At 42.0% G+C, this 26,705-nt stretch overlaps 1 protein-coding gene across 4 annotated transcripts in view; it reads right to left on the bottom strand.

Annotated features, from left to right (window-relative positions):
* The window catches only part of TUB (TUB bipartite transcription factor), a 127,665-nt gene that overhangs the window by 60,661 nt on the left and 40,299 nt on the right, over window positions 1-26,705 (bottom strand). Inside the window, exon 1 of one of the 4 annotated variants that reach the window (XM_014064453.2) lies at window positions 1,740-2,244. The exons of the other annotated variants lie outside the window; for them this stretch is intronic. Coding sequence (XP_013919928.1) covers window positions 1,740-1,777 — 38 coding nt within the window. The 5' untranslated portion in view covers window positions 1,778-2,244. Of the gene's footprint in view, window positions 1-1,739; window positions 2,245-26,705 lie in introns of those variants that run through there. 4 annotated transcript variants of the gene reach the window in all.

The raw sequence follows: 26,705 nt of genomic DNA, 5'->3' as shown, positions 1-26,705 counted from the left end.
TCCACTTTTTCTTGTCAACTTTTTTGTTACAGCAATTTTGAGTTTCCACTCAAACTAGTTTATGCAACATTAGGGTTTTTTTTCCTGCCTGATCAGGAGGCATGATAAGCAAGGGGATTTAGCCCTGTGTCAAGCACTGTTCTTCACTTATTTCTGAGGCATGCATATATGCTTTCTCAGAAAGAGAACTAGCCGAGGCTTTGGTAGCTTATAGCAACCAAGGAACCAATTACCGACAACAGCAGCTAATGCTGCCATGGCAATTCCTGCTCGTCACAAAGACAGAAAGAATGGTGGTAGAAGTATTTGACTACCAATATTATATAGGAAGGTAGGAGTCCAAGCAAAACAATTCAGTGAAGAGGGAGGAAGAAGTGAGGTATCCTATGATCAGCAGTTTCTGATCTCCTTAACCTAAAGGTAATTCACAGAGGGGGGAGGGGGATTCAGCATAGAAAACAAGATTCCTCAGATAAGTTCCAAGGAAGAATAGATGTCAATCTTACCCCTGAACTGAAATTTGATTCTATACCACAAGTTTTGTTTGGAATACTTTACACATATATAATTTTTTGTAAGTAACTGCATGAAAGCTATGTGCATTTTTATATAGGATCTGCTTATGACAAGGGATCTATGCATTTACCGCCTGTGACAAATTATCTTGGGTTCATCAATCTCCTATACAGAAAGAATTTAAATTTGTAAATTAGTTTCAGAGAAAGCAGTGAAAAACAGAACTGAATGTCAGATACAAGGCAGTTGTCAACCAAGGAAGGATCTTGAATTACCATCAATCTTGACCCACAAAAGTCCTCTGTTTCTGAGGGTAGCAGGTAACATTTAAATTAAAGGAGATTTCACAGGTGTCCTGAGTATTGCAATGACCTTGGAAATTATCTTAAATGTCATAAACTTTTGCAGATAAATGAGGGGAAGAAGTATGAAAAATAGAATGGATGCAAATAATAATGGAGCAGTATGATATAGCACACTGGCCTTGATACATATTCACTCCTATTACTATCTGAAACTGGGACAGAATAGCCCATCACGATCTGACCCATTGAAATAAATCTAGAACACATCACAAAAGAATCACCCTGTAGCAACCACACAAAAGCAATAATAGGAACTGGCTGCGCATGTCAGTTCAAAACACAAAGATTTTTCAGCCCTTCCAAGGGACTGTGATGTACAATAGAGATTAAAAATAGTTCCGGACCTCTCCGTGTTATTGTTGGTGTTTTAAAGGATGCAGTTTCACAAATGCAATGGCCACATCTCCTCCCAAATGAAACAAACTACAGTACTTCTATTTATTCTCCACTTTCATTCATGAAAACTCCTTCCCTGCAGGGCTTGTTTCTTAGTTTATCCCTCAGCCTGGTTGCTCTCTATTCCTTACCTGCCAGAGGTACGTTTATTTAATCCTTTAAAAGAATGTCAAAAGCACTTTTCTTACAGCTTCGTTTAATTAGAGTCGTGTATCCCCCCACCCCAGCATTATTTTTTCCTTCACTGTGAGTTGTATTATGTTGGGGAGGACCGGGTTTGCACTGAGGAAGCTCAGCTAATCTCATTGTACATATGTTGTGCACAGACAATAAAGATTATTAAATACAAAACTTATTTAAGACGACACTTTTGCCTACAAGCACCCTTCCCGGCCTCTTTGGAAACCGCGCCCAGGGAGGAGGGGGGGGTGTAATAGCCCAATCTGGCGCCTTGGGAAGTACCTGTAAGGGATCCAGTCCGCCTGATGCTTTGAAGTCATCGCTCGGCGAAGGAGCTAACAACTGCGGCACGGAGAACCCCGGGGGCCGGAATGGCAGGAAAGGAAACGGCCGGCGATGCCCTGGTCGCGGCCCCGCACCGAGCAGGACAGCATCCTCTACCCGGCCTGCGAAGCAGAGCCACCGAAGCCGGCGGCAAGAACATGGGGAGGAGTTAGCCAAGCCACCCTACAGCAGCAGCCGCGACGGCGGCGGCGGCATCTCCTCGGGGAAGGTTAGGCAGAGGCAGGGAGGGAGCAGGGACCCTCCCGGCCGCTGTCCCTTCGAGCTGCAATGGGGCTGGGAGACAACTTGCTCGGAAAGAGGGAGCGGTGGGGAAGCAAAGAGGAGGAGAAAGGGGGACAAGGAGAAGCGGGGAGAGAGAGAGAGAGAGAGAGAGAGAGAAGAGAGACGCGGTGGCGGCGGCGGCTACTCCTCAGCCCGCTTCTTTGCTCTGGTTCCCTTTCTTTAGCCGAGCCTCCGCCTATCCGAGCCCGCGCGTCCTCCCGGGGGCCGAAGAGACGCCGTTGCCCCAGTAGCGGCCAGGAAAGGCCACTGCACCGGACCAGCTTAGGCCGGCCCCTCTTCTCACCCGCCGCCCTTCGCCAGCCAATCGCCGCGCCCGCTGCTCTCTCTCTCTTTCTCTCTCTCTCTCTCTCTCCCCTCCCAGCCCCGCCTCGCTCCGGCCGTCTGCGTGGCTCAGGAAAGGTTCGCCAAGGCAACGCGCGCGCTCTTGCTGCCTTGCGGGCGCCGCGCTTAGCGGCGGAGCTGAGGCCACCTTGAGCGGGAAAGCTTTGGGAGGGAAGAAAGCTGGAAGCGGGAGAGAAGGGAGCGGCCGAGATGGGTTGGAAACGTCGCGCGCTCAAGCACTCGGGAGCGCGCGCGACACAGGAATTTTATTTTTATTTTTTCAATTGCCCTTAACAGGAAAAAAAAATAATTTGAAGCCGCAGAAAAATTCTTCTGGCCCGGAGTCACGCGTCACAATTCTCGCACAATGGATGATTATCTGGTCGTCTTGAAGATGCTCGATAGTTTTGCTGCGCGGAACAGTTTTTTTTGTTTTGTTTTGTTTTGTTTTTAAAGAAGGGGAAATCGTCAGGAATAGATTTGCAAAATCCAGAGTTTGCAATATCTGCATTGAAACTAAAGGAAGTCTGCTGTCTTTTAGGGCGCTTCGGTTAATCGGCGGGTGTCTGCTTCGGCAAAATACATTTTTAAGCGGACGGTGTTTCATGCATTTAACTAAATCCGGCAACGATGCACGTGAGGTTATAGTATGGTTGTGTATTGGAGGGGAGAGGTTTTAGTGCTGTGTATTTTCCTCACTGCTGAGTTGAAGTCGTCTCCATCCATCCTTGAGCCAACAGACAACTATGTTGGCATGTATTTGTTGTCCGTGCTGTCCACTATCCTAAACTCTGTTTGCCACCCACAACTTCTTTTCGAAGGAATGAGGGACAAAGCCAAACGGAGTTTATGTGGTCCTTGGGCGGTGCCATAATGGGGTGGGGTCAGTATATAAGCAACTGACTCACTCCGAAGACCAGATGAAAGCAACATAAATGGGACTAAGAAGAAGAAGAATGGGAGAACATTGGCACAGCTTCTTTGTGCTGCAATTAGGTACAATCAGAAAGACTGTAATCATAAGGGCTTTGTGAAGCTATTCCCATTCTTGAATCACTGAATGGATAACCTTGTGGGATAAGATGAAACAAAGAGAGAGGTAAAGAACTGGAAGAGAGCCGAGGTGGCACAGTGGTTAGGGTGCAGTACTGCAGGCCACTTTAGCTGACTGTGATCTGCAGTTCAGCGGTTCAAATCTCACCGGCTCAAGGGCGACTCAGCCTTCCATCCTTCCGAGGTGGGTGAAATGAGGACCCGGACTTGGGGGGGCAAGTTGCTGACTCAATTTGCTAAAAAAATTGTAAACCACTTAGAGCGGGCTGAAAGCCCTATAAAGTGGTATATAAGTAATAAATAAATAAATAAATTATGAGAAAATTGTAAATGGAAATTAAGCACTGTATATCTGGGGACACGTACAGACATCCACAGCAAATGAAGGTTGCAGCAAAATGACACAACTACAGTGATGTCGTGCTGCAAACATTATTCATTTGTGTGTGTTTGTGTAGCATGCTTACCTTTGAATCAATCTTGGCTCTTTGTGAAATGCCTGCAAAATCTCTGCCACTTTCTTGGCAAGATTTTGGAAGTGGTCTGCCACTGCCCATTTCTTAGGGCTGAGAATAAGGGACTGGCCTAGATCAGTCAGCTACTTTCATGCCCAAAGTGGGACTAGAGGACACGATCTCCCAGTTTATAGGTTGGTACCTTTAATAATAAAATCAAGTTCACATTCTTGGGAAAACATTGCTGTATCAACACTCTACACAAAGAAGTTTTCTATGCTTATTTCATTGAAGAAAAATTAAAAGTCCAGTTGTAAAGTGAGCATTTTATACTTTTATACATAAAAATAAGATGACCTTTTTGATTCTTGGAAAACTTGTTTTATAAAACATAAAGCTAAATCCAAAAATGAATTCCTAGAAATCTGGCACTCAGACAAATCAGCCATCAAGAAGTACATAAGAGATAAACATACTATTCAAAAGAGACAAAAAAGGAAACAAGATCAAAAAGACCTCTTCACCAGCAATCAACATCTAGATAAGCAGAGATTAACATCAAGATTAGTACCAAACCCACAATCAAGCAGTAAACAATACCCCAATCAAGTAACTACCAAATCAGACAGTGAAGCAGTAAACATCAGCCTAATCAAGGAACTGCCAAGAAGAAAACAGCATCCCCAGCAACACTGAAGGGCAAGCCAATGTATACAGAGAACAAACCCCCACCCTCTTCTAGCACTGATGATCTTACCTAGATAGATAATGAAATGTCTGCAAGAAAACAACCAAGCTCAGCACCAAGGACTCTATGAAACATAACAAAAGCTAGTTTTATATTGTTTTGGTGACATGGATAATTTGATACAGATGTAGTGTGGAAATTACAGAGAAGTTGTCTAAATCAGCGGTCTCCAACCTTTCCGGTTTTGCGGACTGGCAGTGGGGAGAGGGGGATGGTTCTGTGAGAGTGGCAGGCGAGCACATGCGCAGCTCCATTTGTGCAAGCTGCCTGCTCACCTGCCCACTTCAGGCCAAAGTGGATCTATGTATGTCTGCTTGCCTGCCTCTTCCGCAGCCCAGTTCTGAGCAGTCCACAGCCCAGTAGTGGGCTTTGGGGTTGGGATCTCTGATCTAAATTGTATATGAAGAGAATTAGTTATTAATGGTTTTGTGTGATCTTGAGGGGCAACTGGATTTGCCATTATTTGGTATTTCACTTACTGATAAAAATGGATTTCACTAGAGAGAACTAATGAGTTCAGTATTGTATGTTGAATACCACTGAATCCTTCATTATATACATATCTGCTGAATTAATTTCTAAGAATTAATACATAAGAAAAAGGGAAAAAATGAAAAAAAGGAAAGAAAGAAATTAAATAATTACTATATGACTACATTACTATAGGATATGATCCATTTCATATTTCTCTCACACATTGAAATAAACTTAACTGGGGAACGTGCCTAAACGTTCTTACAAAAAGTCAAATTTGGTTAGTTGGATGTCTTGGAAAAGATGCATGAGATTTTTATGAAAATTAGGATCAGCTGCTGAAGGTGGACACTTAAGTAACACAAGGAGATTTTGCTAGTATGAGGACTTTAAACTCTCATGAGGCCCGTTATATACTAATCAGTTACTAATTACTTATATACTAATCCTTCCCTCTTATAGATGACAGTCATACTTTGATAGAAGATTTTTTGTGTTTGAATACTAGGTAACAGAAAAATACGAACTCTCCACTGCCCTGAATTATTTTAGCTTTGCCTCTTTAAGAGAAATATGTGAGTTATTTGGAGTCAGAGATTTACAGAATTTGTGGCTGAAGTTTCATTTAACTATTTAATTTATTTCTGACAAACACTTAGAGATCAGCTTCCCAACCTTTCCTTAAATAATATAGGGCTGAAATACCATAAAGCTAGTTATAAAATCTGGTGGTTCAAGAGATTTTGAACTCCAAATTTCTGCCATTAACAATTGAGATTATGTTAGGAATTGTAATCTGAAATATTTGAAGAACACCAGATTATCCATTCATGAAGGGCCTTCTCCCATATACAGCAACCCTATCATTCTGCAGTTGTGTTTGTATAATACACTGTTTCCAGTGGTTCTCTCAACTCAGTCATCTGTATTTACAAAACACACCAATTATAAGCAGCCACTTGGGTATCCTTTACATAATTTTACCAGTGGCTTCATATTATAAATGATATACAATGCATCATTTTACAGTAAGTTGCAAAATATGTCATTTGTCCCAGCCCCATAGATGTTTATGAAGATGCTTAGTTTTAATTCCCTGATTATGTTGGTTAGATACTGCTACCTTCTGAGATCTAATATTAAGAAATATTCATAAAATATATAGTAGGATAACCTTTTGAAACAGACAAGTTTGACATACATTTAATTGAGGGCTTTCAGATACCTATGAGGATAATACATAATTAATAGCACTGCTGTCCTAATTAAGTTTGATACCAATTGCTCTATGTTCTTGTCCTCATAATTTTCTTTTGACACAGTGGAGTCTTTTCCAAAATAGCTAAATTCACTCACTTGAATCTACTGCTTCTTACTCTTTTTCTCAGTTCTTATTTCCCAGCCAAACATAATTCAACACTTTGTATTGAGATTCTTGTCATACTACAGAACAGCTGATAGACTGGCAATGTTAGCTTTTCAGGTACAAATTTCCACATGCAGCATTACTGCCAACATAATAAATTCAACATGTTCTTTGCTACAATATTGGCAGAAATCATTTACAATATCAAATTTATACCATTTTTCTTAAAGTACCCATTGTTCTTGCAGCATACCAGATTATCAAGCACTTAATGCAAACTGAAACCTAATTTGATATAAAACGTTTGCCCTCAAAAAGTGAAGGATAAAACACATTAATGAGTTCCAAATTTATAAATGAATAGTTTAATAGCTGAAAAAGTATATAAAAAGAAATCCTCGCATATTAAAACAAGAAATTTAGCGGTAAATATATTTTGTGTTTCATTTAAAAGAACAACTATAATTTTTCCCATTTAAAAAAAAAGAAAAGAGTGATAGCAGTTATTCAAAAACAAAACACAAGAAACCTAAATCACCAAATTGCAAAATATTACAAAACAAGGACTGCAATGGGAATAAGCCTCCTTCGGACAGATCTTGTCCTTTTGAATTCTAGGGAACATCAACTTTTTTATTTGGCAAATGAAGACAAATATACGTGTCCCAGGATAATGTTGCGGGATCTAATCTAAGTTGTTTAACAGGACCAGAGGTATTTTCTTCCAAACCTTTAGACTCATGAAGCCCTTCCTTAGGTATTCTCCTTAATTTGGCTTTGTCCAGGTGTTCAGTTTTTTTTTTTTTTTTTTTTTGCAGTTACAGAAGTTGTTTACGGCTGCTTTCTCCCAAAATAATTGTGTTTCTCACCCCCATTTTCCAGTCTGATCAACAGACTGGAATTGCCTGGCAATTCCTCATCCAAGAAACAGCCCAACTTAGAAAAATCAGCAATTAGCTAGCTGCTACTATATGCTGAAGCTATTAAGGTTTTATAAGCCAGCAAATTAAAATGATCCCACGTGCCCTGTTTTCTGTTATGTCTCATGTTAAGTACTTGCTTTATTCAGACCCTTGGGGACAATAAGCAAAAGCTGACATGAATCATCAGCCATTCTGTTCATAGCCATCATGCAATAGGCATCCGGAATTTGAATCGGTTTCCTGCTTCAGGAATACATACATATTTTGTCGTATATTTCAATGCCAATCTGAAGCCAGAAGTTCTATGGGTTCTCAATTCAGTATGACAACTGAAACAATGCCTCTCAAAAATGCCTCTCATGTCTCTCAAAAATTATAAATTTGGAGGACACCACTGCCAGGAATGTTCGAAGTCATATTCTTCTGTGATATGTAATACTGAAAGATAGAGATGGGGATCTTTTGGAGGGCTAGCATATATATAAATATTTCTCTCAAGCAATTTATAAAAGGAAACAAGCTACTGTATTTTTTGGAGTATAAGAACGCACCAGAGTATAAGAAGCACCAAGATTTTGAAGAGGCAATTTTTTTAAAAAAAAGTTTTTGCACTCTGCAGACCTCTCAAAAATGGCCCATTTTTGCAATAATGGGTCCATTTGTTGTCAAAGAAAGTGCATGAATAACCTTTAGGAGGCTTGTAGAATGTTCCTGGAGGATGGAGCCCCCCAAAATGAGCAAAAAGGCCCATTTTTTTGTGAAAACGGGCCCGATTTTTGTAAAAAAAAAAAAAAAAAAAGGTCATGCATAGCCTTTAGGAGGTTTATAGAGTGTTCCTGGGGATTGGGGGAAGGCAAAAAATGGCCCATTTTTCACTCATTTCTGCTCTTCCCAGCCTTCAGCAGTACTCTGGAAGCCTCCTAAAGGCTATGCACAGCCATTTGGTGAAGGGGCAGGATTTTGGGAGGCCAAAAATGCTGTATTCTGTGTATAAGATTTTCACCCCTTTTTTGGAGGGGAAAAAGCTGTGTCTTTTACTCTGAAAAACATGGTAATAAGTTGGCTTCATTTTAAGTAACCTGTTCATAATTTAAGACTAAAAAAACATAATAGGTCTCAAAGACACAAAGTGTAACCAGTATTATGCTATTCCCTTTACAATTACTAAGAAATCACTGTTCACATTCTCCAATTTCCCTGTCTACTGGCAGTATGTTTACTTGGAAGAAAACAGCTATGTAAAATAAGCTCTTTCTTCCTTCTCTTTATAAAACTGTCAACATCTGCACACAAGTGATACTTAAGTCTCCTTCAATTGGTGAATATTGACTTCCCATATTTCATATTTCAAAAAAAGAAACACAATCAATATAGTTGAAATGTATTTCCGAGGTTATCAAGTCCTATTCCCAGTTTGATTCAAGTTACCTACATCATCTCCAAATGATAACCATCCAGCTTTTCTAATAGATTTCCAGTGAAAAAGACTTAAGTTCACATAACAATCTGTTCTATTGCAATGCAGCTTGTAGACCTGCATTCTTAGTCAGGGTAAACCTGTCTTTATGTTAAAATGAAAGCCTGGTGGCTACATGGACACAACAAGGGTGCTGTCTTAGCAATAAAGTCAAGGGATTTGCACTCATCTTCTGAGATGTTTTGGCCTATAGCAAGGGCGTCAAACTGGTGGCCCACGGGCACAGGCCACGCCCACCCCAGCTCCATGAATGGAAAAAACATCACCTGATGGCAATGTGACACCGCGACTTTTGACACCGACACTTGACACATGTCACCTACAGTCTTAGTGATTTCCCACCTAAGTTGTAAATAGGGGCAAGCTTTTTAAACACCCATGTCTCTCAGACATTCCCTAACTTTCAAGAGGACCATATGATTTTTGTGTTGCCTTCTCAATTTTGTTTATCAACTTTCTCTAAGGTGTGCTCTCTGCTGGCAAGTTTTTTCATTAGGCATAGGAAATTATATTTTCCCTGAAAGGTGGTAATGAGGTTAGGGGTGAAGAAGGAAGCTGAGTAAGAAGTCTTTTGTTGGCTCCAGTTCTGAAGTATGGAGAGATTCCTTTTTATGCTTCTCAGAAAGTGTGTGAGCCACACACTCGATAAGAAAACCTGTCATCTTCCTCACATGACTTAAAGCATCTACAAAAGGAAGGAAGTTTTCAGTCAAAGAAGTAGAAAAATAAAAGCTGGAGCACTGCAAGGGTTTTGCTAAAGCATTGTTAGCAAAATTCATGTTGCAAAGTGAGAGATTTAATGTAGGAGGACTACGACAGAATTGGATCTGTCAGGTGGACCTCATCAAATTGTGACTAAAGCCAGGATGTTCTGGGAAGGAAAAGTCAGGCTTTTTATTTCCTTTTTTTTAAATCACTCTATTTTGAAATGCTACAGTTTGCAATGAAATGTCACCCTAAAAATGTCAGGAAATCTAAATTTGCTGGTGCATTTATAGCAGTGGAAACATAGAATACCCAGATATTGCTCCAAAGTCACATTGATGTATTCAAGCAATTTGGTCTGATTTTCAGGACAGCACAGACCATCAAACTAACATCACCATCAAATTAACAGTTCACTTTAGGTATCCTTCTAGCCACATTCTATTTGTATACATCATCTATCAGGTGAGAGAAGGTATGATATGAAGATTCCGCACATACATTCTTATGCATTTTAGCCCTTTTCATAGAATCATAGGATTGGAAGGAACTTCAGAGGTCTTCTAGTCCAACCTCCTGCTCAAGGCAAGAGCCTTATACCACCCCAGCCAAATGGTTGTCCTATTTCTGAAAACCTCCATGATGGAACAACTACAACCACAACTATTCCATTGATTAATTCACAACAGGAAATTTCTCTTAGTTTGGATCTCTCTTTAACAAGCTTCCACCCATTATGTCTTATCCTACCTTAAAAGAATAAGCCAATCTCCCCTCTTCTGTGTGACAGTCCCTCAAGTAGTGGAAGACATTCAGACAGTTCTTCTCATCAATAGGCTAGTCATATCTAACTCCCTCAACTGTTCGTCACATGATTTAGCCTCTAGAGCCTTTATCATCTTCCCCTTCTCAGAACCTTTTGAATTTTGATCCCAGTCTTGTATCTGAAAATCAACTAAACTCTCTGATTATTTTTAGCACATCCTGGCTTTGCATGCAGAATTCTGATGCCAAGTCCAAAGCAGCTTAGATTACTGGTCTTCAAGGTTCCAAAACTGCTCTGATTAGTAAGCAGAGGTGGTAGTCAGCCAGTTCTGACAGGTTCTGGAGAACTGGTAGCAGAAATTTTAAGTAGTTCGGAGAACCTGCAAATAGGCTGGCCCCACCCCCACTGCTCCCAGCGGATCTTCTTTTGTTGCCCTGAACAGGAGAACGGAGCTGGAAAGCAGGTTAGTGGGATGGGGAGGGAATGGGGATTTTGCAGTAACCTTCCCCTGTCACGCCCACAAAGCTTTGCCCACAGAACCGGTAGTAAAAAAACTTGAATCCCACCACTGTTAGTAAGGACAGGATAGTCTTAACACTTCTGCAGGCTAAGAGCCAGGGCTCTTTTCATTAATAATCGGTTGAGTAATGTAGTAAGTACACTATGAAAACATTCTTTATGCACCTTTGATGGGTTTTTGCCTTCCCTAGAATCTTATACATTTATTTTGCTTTTCTTTCTGGCTTATTCTTTAGCATCGACTTCTGTGTCCTTATATTTCAGGTCTGCAATATGCAATGAAAGCTTTAGCAATAAAGAAATGTGTCTTGAAGTATTGCATCTTGCTGTGCCATACATCATTTTAATACAGTAGCTTTCAGGATTTAAGAAATTTGCAGTGAATAGCTGTGAAGTTTTGGCACTTTAAAAAACAAATATTTATGGACTACCTGCTGTTCAACGGATACTGTCAGGGTGTTTTATTATTCTGTCGATAAGTGCTTTGTATAGCCATACTGTTTACTGCTTTTATTATTTTGGGTAGGGAGCGGGATCATTTTGCCTAACTGTATGTGATTTTGTATATTGTGTGGGGTCCTTCTGGATTCTCTCAGCCATGACCACTTGATGGCACAGTTGTGTTACAGCAAAAGTTCTCGGAGTTGATCAAGGGTACCAAACCAGTGGTGGGATTCAAAAATTTTATTACCAGTTCTGTGGGCGTGGCTTGATGGGCATAGCATGGCTTGGTGGGCATGGCTTTGGTGAGCATGGCAGGAGAAGGATACTGCAAAATCCCAATTCCCTCTTGATCACCTGGGACTTGGGAGGCAGAGAATAGATGGGGACGGGGCCAATCAGAGGTGGTATTTACTTGTTCTCCAAACTACTCAAAACTTTCACTACCGGTTCTCCAGAACTGGTCAGAATCTGCTGAATACCACCTCTGTGGCAAACAGAAAAAAAACCATAGGAAGGTAGTGGAGTTAACAGGCATGAATTGTTGCAAGGCTTTAGAAATTAAATATTTGAATCAGTAATGGAAAACAGCCTTTAGTGGAATCAGGTTGGTAAGAAGTGAAGCCATTTTAACCCTGACTCCTCTGAAGGGAAATGATAAACAATGACTCAAATCTAGCAAGACCAAGTAGTTTTGGGTTTTGGACCCATTGGGATTGGATAGCTTTTATTTTTAACTGTTAACACTACAACCACTACCACATTTCATTTTATTCATTTCGGCAAACAAATTCAGCACTGCAATATTGAAAACAAAAACCAAGAAATGATATAAATATACTATGATATCAAAAAGTAACCTGTTTATATTATGTAATCATCAACACAGGGGGGGTGTCAAAGTCAAGGCCTAGGGTCCCGATCCTGCCCATGGGGTACTTAGATCTGGCCCATAGGGCTGCCCTAGAAACAGGGAAGGACAGGACCACGGTGGCTTTGCCAGCGAAAATGAAGCTCGTGAGGGTTGCCTGCAACCTTCCTGAGCTCTGTTTTTGCTGGCAGATGGTTGCAGGAGGCCATCGCAGCTGAAAACGGACCTCGGGAGCTCATTTTCCCTGGCAGAGCACTCAGGTCACCAGAGGTGCCCAGACACAAGTGACATCAAGCTGGCCATGCCCAACCCAGCCCCCCACTGGTTCAAACCAGTGGTGGCCCTCAATGAAATCGAGTTTGATACCCCTGATCTAACAAAAAACTTATTGTTATCAATCTACATTGACAATCCGCATATTACCCCTAACAATCTGGTTCCTCATTTTACTAACCTCGGAAGGATGGAAAGCTTGAAGCCGGTAAGGATCAACCTGCTGGCAGTTGGCGGAATTAGCCTGCAATACTGCAGTCTAACCACTGCACCACCATGGCTCATATGACCATATAAAGTAGTCACTAAAATGACAACAGCTACAAATAATAAAGAATTCCAGGATCTGGAGTCTTAAACTTATCAAGTTTGAAAAACACTGCTCTAAATGAAACCAAAATATAGTGCACCACCTATATACTGTACAATTGTCTTCAGCTGAGTAAATACTTCATGTGGTCTCTATCCATGAGCTGAAAGATCTGCAGAGGTTTTGAAACACCACTCACATGCCATTATACTTCAGAATATTCTATGGAGCATTCTTTTGTACATGTAGCTACTTTGGCTGAACAGACCTGATATTTCTCTTAAATCTTTTATTATTTCCTAATATATTTGTGCAATCTCCTGTTGCTCTTGGCAATTGAGATTCCAAAATAATGAAGCTTCAGCCAGATGGGAAACTTGCAGGGGTGGGTTCCTGCCAGTTCTAACCTCTTCTATAGAAGAGGTTCCACAAATCTACAGTGACGTTTAGAACCGGTTCCAGCTCCCTCCCCCGCCCATCCGCACATCATCAAGATGAAGAGCAAGAGGAGGAATTCTGGGAGTTGAAGTCCACAAGTCTTAAAGCTGTCAAGTTGGAACACCCCTGGGGTTTTTTTCCTAAAGGGTTAGGGCTGCAAAGGTCTTGTAACTTGACAGCTTTAAGACTTGCACACTTCAATGCCATGAGTTCCTGAGCCAACATTTTTGTTGCTAAACAAGAGCGTTGTTAAGTGAGTTTCACCACATTTTACAAGTTGGCCACGCCCACCCAGTTACATGGCTGGCAAGCCACTCCCACAAAACAGGCCACACCTACAGAAGAGGTTCTAAAAATTTTTGAAACCCACCACTGGAAACTTGTGAAATCAACATTTGCAGTTCCCAGTCTCCTCCTCAAAAGGAAAGTCTCTGCATTCTGGTGGCCTCCAAATGAACTAAAGGTAGTCCTCGACTTACAGCAGTTCAACGGCATTGAAAAAAAATGACTTATGACTGTTTTTCACACTTACGACTGTTGCAGCAGCCCCACAGTCACGTGATCAAAATTCAGATATTTGGCAACTGACTCATTTTTATGACCTTTGCAGTGTCCTGGAATCATGTAACCACCATTTGCATGCAAAGCAAAGGCAAAGGGGAAGCCAGATTCACTTAACAACCGTGTGATTGACTTAACAACTGCAGTGATTCACTTAACAACTGTAGCAAGAAAGGTTGTAAAGCTCACTTAACAAATGTTTCAGCTAGAAACAGAAATTTGGGGCTCAGTTGAGGTCGTAAGTTGAGGAATAGCTGTAATGGAAAAGCAGTGGTGAAAGCAAGAAAATCTACCTCTTGACCAGTTTTTATCTGACCTTGGCAGCACCATAAAAAGACAAAAGTTATGCTTTCTGCAGCTAGTCCTTTTCTAAATGTTTACAAAGTAAACATCTGTTGCATTTAGGCACAAGATAAATCTGCCCAGAATAGAGAGATCTCAATAGAATCACTGTTAATAAGTGGACTAATACTACTATTCACATAAATCCTATCTATATTGTTAAATGCTTTTGTCTACTTACAGTTTTAGAATAAACTCCCTAGAAGCAGGAGGGGGGGGGGGGAAAGAAATAAAAGGGCTTCTAAGGAAAAGGAAGGCATGAAGCAAGACCATTAAAAACAAGGTAGATTATTGAATTACCCAATTAAATTTCCTTTTCCCTTCCCATCAGCTAAAAGGATTTCTCTTTTCAAAACTGATTCTCTAATTTAGTCACATATAAAGTAGTGCTATGGCCTAACTAAAAATAAATCCTTGTAGCTGACTGATAAGCCAAATCCAATTTTAAGTTCTACTTATTTTCCTTAATAGAAAAAAGGCAAAAAAATAATTAAATTAAAATGGCAGTAGTTATCTGACGTCCAAAAGTTAAACTGCAAGGTAACAGAGTAATGTATAAGATTGATGTTTCAAGAGACTAGTCTTTAAATCCATCCAGAGTGACTAACCAGGGCAACTAATTTTTTTTTTATCCCAAGGAAAAAGTATGTTATTTTTACATGCTTTTATGTCTTATACAATAGGATGTTGTGCTCTTATTTTGTACCGCTATAAAAAATAATAATCCAGAATCACTATGTAGTGCGGATTTCAGATTTTGATCTAAGAAATAATAGATGCTTTCTGGCTATCATAGTCCAATTGCACAACTTGGTGATTAGTACATAATTGAAAATAACATAAAAATATTACTTTTCAATGTCATTTTTGAAGTCTACAATAAGGTGCCTTATTGTCTGCTGAAGATGATGCATAGAAATTTACAGCACATTGAATGCAGTGGTGGGATTGAAATAATTTAACAACCGGTTCTCTGTCCTAATGATTTCTTCCAGCAACCAGTTCACCAAACTGTTTAGAAATTTGACCACCGGTTCTCCCGAAGTGGTGAGAACTAGCTAAATCCCACCACTGATTGAATGCCAAGAAAGCTTAGATCAGGAATGGGCAACTATGGCCCCTTTACAACCTGTAGACTTCAACTCCCAGAATTCCTGAGCCAGCCTCCTGGCTTAGGAACTCTGGGAGTTGAAATCCACAGGCCATAAAGGAGTCATAGTTGCTCACCCTTGCTTTAGATTGTCAAAGTGATCACATACAAAAAAATACAAACCCACTTCCCTTGTACTCCAAGTAGAAATGTTGAAATGACACTGCTGATTAGAATTGATGACATGTGGCTGCACAAGGTGAGCAATCTACAGAAATGGTTTGTACACTTGGAAAAGTAAATATCTCTGCCTCGTCCTTATAGATAGCACTGGTGCCTGCTGCCCACCTACTGTATTATCTTCCCAGCTCTGTGTTCTGTTGCAAGACTAGAACTGGGGAAGATTCCAGTTGGAAGATCCTCAACCTCTGAGTTCTTCCCTAACCAGGATTACACCAGAAATATTGGGATTGCACTAGTGGTGGGTTCCAAAAATTTTTAGAACCTCTTCTGTAGGTGCGACCTGCTTTGTGGGAGTGGCTTGCCGGCCATGTGACCGGGTGGGAGTGGCTTGCTGGCCATGTGATTGGGTGGGAGTGGCTTGCCAGCCATGTGACTGGGTGGGCATGGCCAACTTATGTCGTGAAACTCACTTAACAATGCTGTTGCTTAGCAACCAAAATGTTGGCTCAGAAATATTTGAAGCATGCAAGTCTTAAAGCTGTCAAGTTACAAGACCCTTGCATCCCTAACCCTTTAGAAATAAAAACCCCTAGGGGTGTTCAAACTTGACAGCTTTAAGACTTGAGACTTCAACTCCCAGATTTCCTCCTCTTGCTCTTCATCTTGATGATGTGCGGACGGGCAGGGGGAGGGAGCTGTTCTAAATGGCACTGCAGATTTGTGGAACCTCTTCTATAGATGAGGTTAGAACTGGCAGGAACCCACCCCTGGATTGCACCCATTTGATTTGAAATTGCTGGCCTGGAATTCCAAAAGCTGCATCTGGAAGAGTTTGGGGAAACTTCATTATGCCAGAACCAGATAGATGGCAAGTCATAATGCACCTCTTTCAAAATCACTAATATGCAATGTATCTAAGCATATCGATCTTACGTATCTAATTAACTAGCTTGTTACTTCTGTGATATTCTTTTAAAATCAAATCTATTACTGTAGTACATACCATTGCCTCTCCATCATTTCTACTTCTATGGAGGACTTGGCACTCTCTGAGCTTGGTTGTTTTCCTGCAGATGTTTTATTACTTAGCTAGGTAACATCTTTAGTGCTGGAAAGGAGTGGGGTTTGCATTCTGTTTATATAAAGTAGCTTGCCCTGTTAGTATTAGTGAGGTGATGTTTTCTCCTTGACAGTTCTTTGACTGAGTATTGTTTATTGCTTGATGGAATCATAGCATCATAGGACTGGAAGGGACCTTGGGAGGTCTTGAATTAGACCACTCAAATTTATAAGGATGAGCATTTTCACATTCATATATCTTAGATGCTCGTAGACTTTATCCCTACTCCCTGCACCGGTTATATGAAGGAAGGCTAAAGAAACACAACAACTATGGGGTCAAACTTGTAGGAGCATCACATTGCCCTTTATAAGTTTGAGGGCATCTGCAAGAGTACCCCTACTTGTTGATTTGGGTGTTAGGTGCAAGAAACCAGGAGCCAGGATAGAGTTCCAAAGTACTATGCTATCTATACACAAGAATCTGAATTACCAATGGCCAAGGCAAATAGACACTAGATAAGAGTCAAACAGAATTCATGGCTGGACATAGATCTCCTGTGGGACAGCAGTAACTCCAAATTGATGATACATTGGAGTCAGTGGTGAAATTCAAATTTATTATCGGTTCTTTGGGCCTGGCTTGGTGGGCGTGGCAGGGGAAGGATACTTCAAAATCCCCATTCCCTTCCCACTCCTGGGGGAAGGATATTGCAAAATCTCCATTCCCATCTACTCTGGGGCCAGCCAGAGGTGGTATTTGCCGGTTCTCCAAACTACTCAAAATTTCCGCTACCGGTTCTCCAGAACCTGTGAGAACCTGATGAATTTCACCCCTGATTGGAGTCCACCTTTAGGTTTAGACTGGTCATCTCCTACATCGGACCTCCTAGGCATTTTCAAACAATGTTTATCCACGTTTCAAAATCCCTTATGTGAGATAGAGGCATTTCCTTTCTGCAAGACTTCAGTCTCAACTATTTGGCTTTGAAAACAAGAAAGTGAAGGTGTGTTGTCTTTCCGTGATTGGTTATGCCATTTTCTGAGAGAGAATGTGCACGAGAATTGGATAATAATTAGAAAAAAAGCTTCTGGAACTTATGGCTGGGCACTTTCCCTTCACATCAGTTTCTGAAATGTAGGACTAACTACTACTGGAAAAGCCAAGGCTACTGAAAAAGCTACACTTCAAGTGCACCCTGTAAATCTCATGGGAAGGACAGGATATAAATCTCAGTCAGATGCAAATAAAAATTGAAATAAAGTATTTCCTCTCTCACAGGCTCACTGTGACATACAGTAAATAACAATGGATAAAGTCACACACCCGAAACTCCAAGATAACAGAACAAAGGCTGAGAAAGAGCAGCATCTACCTAGGTTACTAAACAGTATCGTATACATATCCTATTTAGATTGTTCATTCCAATGTTCTGAAAACATTTAAAATAATTTATATTAATGCAAACCAAGGCCTTCCTAAATTCCTTTCATTCCTCTGTTTGCACTTCCATCCTGACCAATTTAAGAGAAGCAGATTTGGGAAGCTTACAGCAGGGTTGAGTGAAAAGAGATTAAGAACCCCTGTGGCAAAAGAGGTGTCCTCATATCCCTGGTATCAATAGTTCATATGGAGAGGTGTTCTGACCCCGCTCCATATGGTGAGTCACGCCGACACAAGGTTACTGTTAGCCACGCTTTATTCACAGTAATTACTCACAGACAAGAATTTGGCAGCAACCCAGACTCCCACTGATAAGAGATACACACAAATAGCTTCTCCAGCTTAGTAAAACGGTTGTGTCCTGCAAAAGGTCTCTTCTCAAAGTCTCTTCTTATATACTCTCTTGGGAGGAGCCAAATCACAACCACCTGGGTCTGATTATCTCCTATGTCTCCGTAATCGCTACCTGCGCTTCTCCCCCCCCCTTCTCTGCCTGGCGTCCGGGACCAACTCCCTTTGCTCCTCCCCACTGTTCCAGGGCCTGACATCAGGGACAAACTCCCTTTGGCTTTCACTGCTGCTCCATGCCTCATGTGCCTCCTGGTGGCCAACTAGCCTCTCTGGTCCATGTTCGGAGTCTGAACCCTGCCCAGGGTCCTCCACATCTTCCAGAGCCGACTCATAGGGTCCCTCGCTATCGGAGTCTGTCGGCAGCTCCAACGGCTCCTGCTGAGCCACAACAGAGAGGTGTCCAAAACAAGCAGTCGTGATTTAGCAACCATAGTTGGGATGGACCACTTGGTCATTGAATGAAACAGCTGCTGTGTAAACCACAACTGTGCTTGTGATCTTAATTCTGCTTTGCTTTGCTGACCATTGAAGATCAAAAGTTCAAGTATTGGTTCCAAAGTTATTTTTTCCATCACTGTTATAACTGAATGGTTGCTAAATAAAACAGTTGTTAAATGAGGATTATCTGTAGTTGTTAAAGAGGAGGCAGTCAACACTGGAGTTATATTAAATTGGTGTTGAGCAGAAATAGAATGCTAACCTATTTTCCTGAAGTTTATGAAGACTTTTAATTTATAATTTTCTTTTTAATGCAACATTATTATTCTGTCCGTTTCTTCCATTGCTTTAGGTTATAAATAAAGGTCAAAACATTAAAATGACAACAGAAAGGGCATTTAATATTTTCTCTCAGCAAGAATTCTTTTGAGAAAAAGTTCTCCCATCACATCTACTTTAAACATACAACACCAACCTTTGTAGAGATTATTCATAGTTGAGCAGAGGTTTGTATTTGAACCTTTTAAAACCATCTGGTTATTCATATACCATATTTTAGAGGTTGTGAATTATATAAATTTGGCAGAGGACAGGGCAAGAACGCCACCGGTTTGTAAATGAGTAATTTTCTTTGAATGTTACAGTTCAATGTACAGTATGCAGTCCTTATTCCTTTTACTGTTCCTTAATATACCTAGACATTTGGGTTTAATTGCTGAACTTAGTAAGCATTTAGTATGGCTGTATCACCATTATCCTTCACATCTGTTCCACTACTTTCTCCTGTTTCATTGTACAATAATAATTACTATTATTACTTTTTATTATGATTATTATTGATGTTTTATATGTACAATGAATGCTTATCCACCAGAGACAAATTCCTTCACTTGGCTAAATAAAGTATTTTTATTCTAACTAGGCCAGCAACAAAGAAGCAGAACAGGTGCCACAGTCCATAGGTATGCCAGTTTGGATGAGAATAGTTCCCCATTAAATTATTATTTAACTTAATTGTGTGGTAAAATGTTTACCAAGTTTCACCCCCCTAATTATCAGCTTGTCAAATCTCCACCTTGCTTGATGATGAATTCTGATCATACCAAAGCCTTGTTTTCTTATTCTTTTGCCAGTTGTACGCAACATTGCACTTTGCATTGTAATATGTTAAATTTAAGCCTGGCATTAGGTTATGTTTTGTCTGTAAATGTCAACCCAAATTAGAAACAAGCAGAGGAATTGTAGCATGCTTTCAACCTAAGCTATCATAGATGGTGTGTCCTAGAATCAGACTGCATCTTATTTCCTGATGGCCATCCTGTGTTTCTTCCACTTGTTCACACTTTCTGAAGCTACTTTTGAAGATGCAACCTGCTTTTTCATATACATAAGTGTTTTATCCAACTCAAAAATGATTTCCACTTGCTTTTCTGCAGGCAAGTACTTGTCATTTAACATCTGCTATGCACCAAGAGAAATTCCTGAGGGCTACCCTTATACAACTCTCTCACTTCTGGGGCAGAAGATTGATGTGAGTATTACTTGATATTAAACTAATTATTTCTGGCTGAGGTGACCATTTCTGGGAAGTCATCAGATTCAAAATTGCTAGTTTATATAATCAATCCTTTATGCATTAAACAGGATACATATGCGAATCATTTAATAATACTAATCTCACGGAGCTGTTCCTTCCCCATACATACATATCCACACTTAATTCTTAGCTCTTCACTTTGATTGTTCCTCCTCACTGACCCAAATCATTCTTCAGTTGACCCCTGCAGAATGACTTCTGGAATATAAGCTATTTAACTCTTTTCACCTAGGGTCATAATTCACAAGTAATTGTACTACATGATCTCCATGAATTAGAACAGCTTGAACTGCTCGCCTCGCGTGTCATGCATTCTGAAATGGACAAAGGTTCATTCCTGAAATAAAAGAAAAGTTGACCTGAGCATTATTATCACACCATACCTGAACTTTGCCAGCGGCACTGATTTCCAGATCATTCAGGGGTCAATTCTGAGCTCTGGTTTTGACCTCAAAAATCTTCTATGATTTGGAGATGGAATGAGTGCAAAACCATTTGTCTGAATGGCTGCCAGCCCACCTGGATTTACTGAAGAAACAGCCTGAGGAAAGGAATACAAAGGGCAGGGGTTCCACTTCTTTTGGGTTCATATAGCAACTGATAGTGTGTGTTTGTGTATTGCATGTGTATATGTTTAATTTTGCCAAGCTTTTTTGTATGTATATCTATTTATGTGTGTATATGTAAAAGTGTGTGTGTCTGTGTGTGTGTGTGTGTGTGTGCGCGCACACACACACACACACACACACACACACTGTAGCAGGGTGGGTTCCTGCCGGTTCTAACTAGTTCTATCGTACTGGTTAGAACCTGTTCCTCACAGAGCACCTGCCCCGCCCTCCTCGCTCGCTTTCCCCGCACTTTCCATCGCCGCTCGTGGGCGGTAGCTTGTGCAGCGTGGCCGGCCTCCTAGGACCTCCCAGAACTTGCCTAGGAGGTGTGGACACCAGCAAAGCACAGGGGTGTTCCAGGGTGTCCCCCCCACTGGTTCCCCACCTCCCAAGTTTTCCAAGGTGTGGTTTTCCTCCCATCCCTTGTGCCTGACTCCCACTGAGCTCCGGGAAGGAGGAGAAGAGCCTTTGGGGAGTGAAGAGGAGGAGGGAGGACGAGGAGGCATGTGCGCAGGGCCGTGCCAACTGGGCAACCGGCAGAGGCAGGAAGGTTCTCGGGAGTGCCAAGAACCTTCCTGCCTCTGCTGGACTTTGTCCTTTTCTCCGCATGCTCCTCACAACTGCAATAGATGTCCAGAAGCGGCAGGGGCTGTCAGGCTGGAAGGTCAAGTCCCATTAACCACAAAAGCCATTTCTGGATGTCTATTGCAGTCGCGAGGAGCGCAAGGAAAAGAGTGTGAAGTCCAGTGGAGGCAGGAAGGTTTTTGGCACTCCCCAGTCTCTTTCCGAGAGCACCCAGAACCTTCCTGCCTCTGCTGGACTTCACGTTCTTCTCCACGTGCTCCTTGCGACTGCAATAGACATCCAGAAGTGGCTTTTGGGGCTAATGGGGCTTGGGCTTCCAGCCCGACAGCCCCCGCTGCTTCTGGATGTCTATTGCAGTCACGAGGAGCGCACAGAGAAGAGTGAAAATCCAGCGGAGGCAGGAAGGTTCTTGGTGCTTCCCAGTTGCTTTTGCAGCTTCCCAGAGTGCCCAGAACCTTCCTGGCTCTGCTGGACTTCGCGCTCTTCCCTGCACTTCCTGGTGAGCGAAGGAGGATCAGGCAGCCTTTGAATTGTTGTTCTCTCTCTAAATATTCAATTTAAGTGTACCTTTCACTGCCACTTTTGACTTAGAAGACTTTGGACTTTTCACACATATTCCGCAGAATCAGTTTTAGTAATTGCTTGGATCTCTAAGAGAGCTGTTCCATTTGCAAAGATGAAGCTGCATTTATCAGAGGATCTAAGCTCTCTCCCAGCTTTGAGCCACTGGATCTTAATGGGTGTGATCCAACTACATGGCAAGCGAGCTGCAGGATCTTGCCTTCATCTATTGTCACTGGTTTAAGAGGTCGATCAAATACCGGAGGCTTTTTAGGTTCTGAAATGTGATAACAGTTAACCTCTCTCCGAGTGGGATTCTTCCCGCTCCTCCTAAAGGATGCGGTGGTGAGACCCCTCCTGAAGAAACCGTCTCTGGACTCAGCCATTTTGAGCAACTATCGTCCAGTCTCCAACCTCCCATTCGTAGGGAAGGTTGTTGAGAAAGTGGTGGCCTTTCAACTCCGACGGTCCTTGGATGAAACCGATTATCTGGATTCCTTTCAGTCCGGTTTCAGGCCTGGTTACAGCACGGAAACCGCTTTGGTCGTGCTGATCGATGATCTCTGGCGAGCCAGGGATAGGGGTCACTCCTCTATCCTAGTGCTTCTTGACCTCTCAGTGGCCTTCGATACCATCGACCATGGTATCCTTCTGCAATGGCTGCGGGAGGTGGGAGTGGGAGGCACCGTCCTTCGGTGGTTCTCCTCCTACCTCTCGGACAGGTCGCAGTCGGTGTTGGTCGGAGGGCAGAGGTCGACTCCTAGGCCCCTCAATTATGGGGTGCCGCAGGGTTCGGTCCTGTCCCCCCCTCCTATTTAACATCTACATGAAGCTGCTGGGTGAGATCATACGCCGGCACGGGATTAAATACCACCAACATGCGGACAATACGCAATTGTATCTCTCCGTCCCGTGCCAACTCAGTGAAGTGGTAGAAGTGATGTGTCTGGATGGGAACGAACAAGCTTGCACTCAATCCCAACAAGACTGAGTGGCTATTGATGCTCCCTCCCAAAGATTGGCTAACTACTCCATCTCTCAGGTTGGGGGGTGAAATTATACGCCCCTCAGAGAGGGTTCGCAATTTGGGAGTCCTGCTTGATCCACAGTTGACTCTAGAACATCATTTGTTGGCTGTGACCAGGGGGGCCTTTGCCCAGGTTCGCCTGGTGCATCAATTGCGACCCTACCTAGACCGGGAGGCCCTTCAGATAGTCACTCATGCCCTCGTGACCTCAAGGCTGGATTACTGTAATGCGCTCTACATGGGGCTGCCCTTGAAGAGTGTTCGAAGACTTCAGCTAGTCCAGAACACAGCCGTGCGAGCGATTGTGGGTGCACCTAGGTACACCCATGTTACACCTATCCTCCACGAGCTGCACTGGCTACCCATTGGGCTCCGGACACGCTTCAAGGTGCTAGTCGTTACTTATAAAGCCCTTCATGGCATCGGACCTGGGTACCTGAGAGACCGCCTCCTGCCAATTACCTCCCAAAGACTGATTCGATCGCACAGACTTGGCCTCCTCCGGATTCCATCTGCCAGCCAATGCCAGCTGGCGACCCCCCCCAGGGGAGAGCCTTCTCTGTTGCAGCTCCAGCCATCTGGAACGAGCTCCCTGTTGAAATCCGGACCCTTACTACCCTCCCAGCCTTCCGTAAAGCTACTAAATCCTGGCTGTTATGGCAGGCTGGGGGCTGTTGAAGTATCCAGCCCCACTTCATCTGTGAATGTGGTCGTATTTTAAATTGTTGTATTGTCTTGTTTTGTCTTATTTATCCCCTTTTCCTGTTTTATTGTAAGCCGCCCAGAGTCCTTCGGGAGTGGGCAGCATACAAAACCAATAAATGAAATGAATGAAATGAAACATTAAGGAAGCAAGAGGAGGAAACTAGTTAGATTACCATTCATCTTAATTTTTTTTTAAGTACATATCAAGGTAAGAACAATATGATGCAATGAATTAATTCCATTTTCTCAGTACAATTTTTTTATTGGAAAAAGAATTTTCTGTTTAGTATCATATGGAATTCCGATATTTAGTGAGCATGTTTTAAGATGATATACAAAATGTTTGATATGCAATATCCACTACCTATCTTTTATGCTAAATGTAACATGAATATTGTCAAGATGAAGGTCATTTTAAAGATGGATGGATGAATACGTCTAGCTGGATCATAGATGGGAGACAGTGAAATGAATGTACATTTTATTGGCATACTTTTATCTATAGATGCAGATGCTAGTGAGTCATAAAAATTGTATGTATGTATGAATTCTGGGAGTTGAAGTCCACAAGTCTTAAAGCTGTCAAGTTTGAACACCCCTGGGGTTTTTTTTTCTAAAGGGTTAGGGGTGCAAATTTGACAGCTTTCAGACTTATGTGCTTGAAATGCCAGAGTTTCTGAGCCAACATTTTGGTTGCTAAGTGAGTTTCACCACATTTTGCAAGTTGACCACGCCCACCCAGTCACATGGCTGGCAAGCCACTCCCACCCAGTCACAAGACTGCGAAGCCACCCCACCCACCCAGTCACATGACCACCAAGCCACTCCTACAAAACAGGCCACACTTACACAAGAGGTTCTAAACATTTTGAAACCCACCACTGCACTGTATATACTGTATATATGTGTGTGTGTGTGTGTGTGTGTGTGTGTGTGTGTGTATGTATGTGTAGACATACACGCACATATATATACACTGTATATATACTGTATATATATATATATGGGGTGGGGGGGCGGGGTGTGTGAAGGGGTGTACGTATATGTACGTGTGTGTATTGTGTATACCAACATATAGTGGGAGCATTATGTTTTTACCTACCTACGGCTAACTCTCTCTCTGTCTCTCTCTCTGTGTCTATCTCTCTCTCTCTCTCTCTCAGTGTGTATGTGTGTGTGCGCACGCAAGCATGCAAAAGCCATTGTTGCTGACCTAAGTATCCATGCACTGAAGCAGGCAAGCATTTTGCTGAATGGAGGCATTTCAAAGGGCTGTTTGCTCAGATACCCAATGAAGTGAAGCACCCCTTCAAAGTGCTTGCACACCTTAACTATCAGCTACAGCAATTTATCACCAAGGCATTCCCTGGCAAGAGGAAGAGAGGCCTCTTCTCCAAAGGCAGAAAAATGTCCAACACCAACAATCACCCTATATATTTGTACAGAAAAAAATCATCACATAGGGATTTATTTCACAATCTAGATAAGATGCGATGGTAGAGGGACACTTCATAGAAATATTGCTATCTGGATTACGTTTGCCCCTTCTGCTTCTGTGCTTCCCAGAGATGGGAATGGTAATTGCTAGTGGCTGCAAAGACAGAGGAGTTCCACTTGGTGGCACCCTGGATCCAGTTTCCATGGAAATATGACTAGCCAGCATGAGTGCTGTGGAGCATTTCCATGGAAACAAGCTAAGAAAAATATGTACAGAAGAATTGACTGCACTTGCACTGCTAGCAAACATCAGTAATAGAATTACTGCTACGGTACATTATTTCCACATTTTTAATTGAATTCAGATAAAACAAACACATACAAATATTGATAACTCCTTTTTTAAAAAAAAACCTAAACATGCTTTTGCTAGTCAATGAGCCATTTTACATATGAGATTGTGATAATGACATGATTTCAGCAACACTTTATAGTACATAACCTCACAACAATTCTCTCAGCATCTCTCTATCAATGCAATGCATGCACTGGTTGAATCTAGAGTGCTAAGAAGCTACCTCAATTCAGAGACTCGGTTGTAAAAGGTTTTAGCACCAACCTTGACCAATGACCATCTCCCATTAACACCAATTCCAGCTTCTGCTTCCTGCAGACACACTCCTGAGTCTCTAAGAGCTTTCAGAGGTCAGAGCAAGGGTAGAAGACACTTCCAGCCTCTGCTAGTTTTGAGGGGAATGGAAATTGCTCTTATATGGATGAATGTTTTGCTCCTGAAAACAACAAAATACAAACATGTGGTAGAGCCACACACGCACACCCAATGTTTTTTAAAAAAAAAAACTGATGGCAGGTGTCACAGGTGCTCTCTCCAAATGATTGTCATGGGATAATGGGGTGGCGCAGTACTGCAGGCCACTTCAGCTGATTGCTATCTGCAGTTCAGCGGTTCAAATCTCACCGGCTCAAGGTTGACTCAGCCTTCCATCCTTCCAAGGTGGGTGAAATGAGGACCCAGACTGTGGGGGCGATATGCTGACTCTGTAAACCGCTTAGAGAGGGCTGAAAGCCCTATGAAGCGGTATATAAGTCTAACTGCTATTGCTATTGCTATTGTTAAATTTCATTAATGATTCCAACAAATAGAATAAAACAACAGAGTTGGAAGGGACCTTGGAGATCTTTTAGTTCAACCCCCTGCTCAGGCAGGAAACCCTATACCATTTCAGACAAATGGTTGTCCAAACTCTTCCTAAAACCTTCCAGTGTTCGAGAATTCACAACTTCTGGAGGCAAGTTGTTCCACTGGTTAATTATTCTGTCAGGAAATTTCTTCTTAGTTCTAGGTTGCTTCCCTCCTTGATTAATTTCCATCCATTGCTTCTTGTCCTGCCCTCAGGTGCCTCGTAGAATAGCTTGGCTCTCTCTTCTTTGTGACAACCATATCGGATCACTGCTATCATGTCACCCCT

Source organism: Thamnophis sirtalis, unplaced genomic scaffold (genome assembly GCF_051295495.1).
Source record: "Thamnophis sirtalis isolate CommonGarterSnake01/CBP01778 unplaced genomic scaffold, rThaSir2_p1.2 scaffold_1, whole genome shotgun sequence".
NCBI classification, from domain to species: Eukaryota; Metazoa; Chordata; class Lepidosauria; order Squamata; family Natricidae; genus Thamnophis; species Thamnophis sirtalis.
The sequence above is the reverse complement of the archived record's forward strand: the minus strand, read 5'-3'. Positions and strand labels throughout refer to the sequence as shown.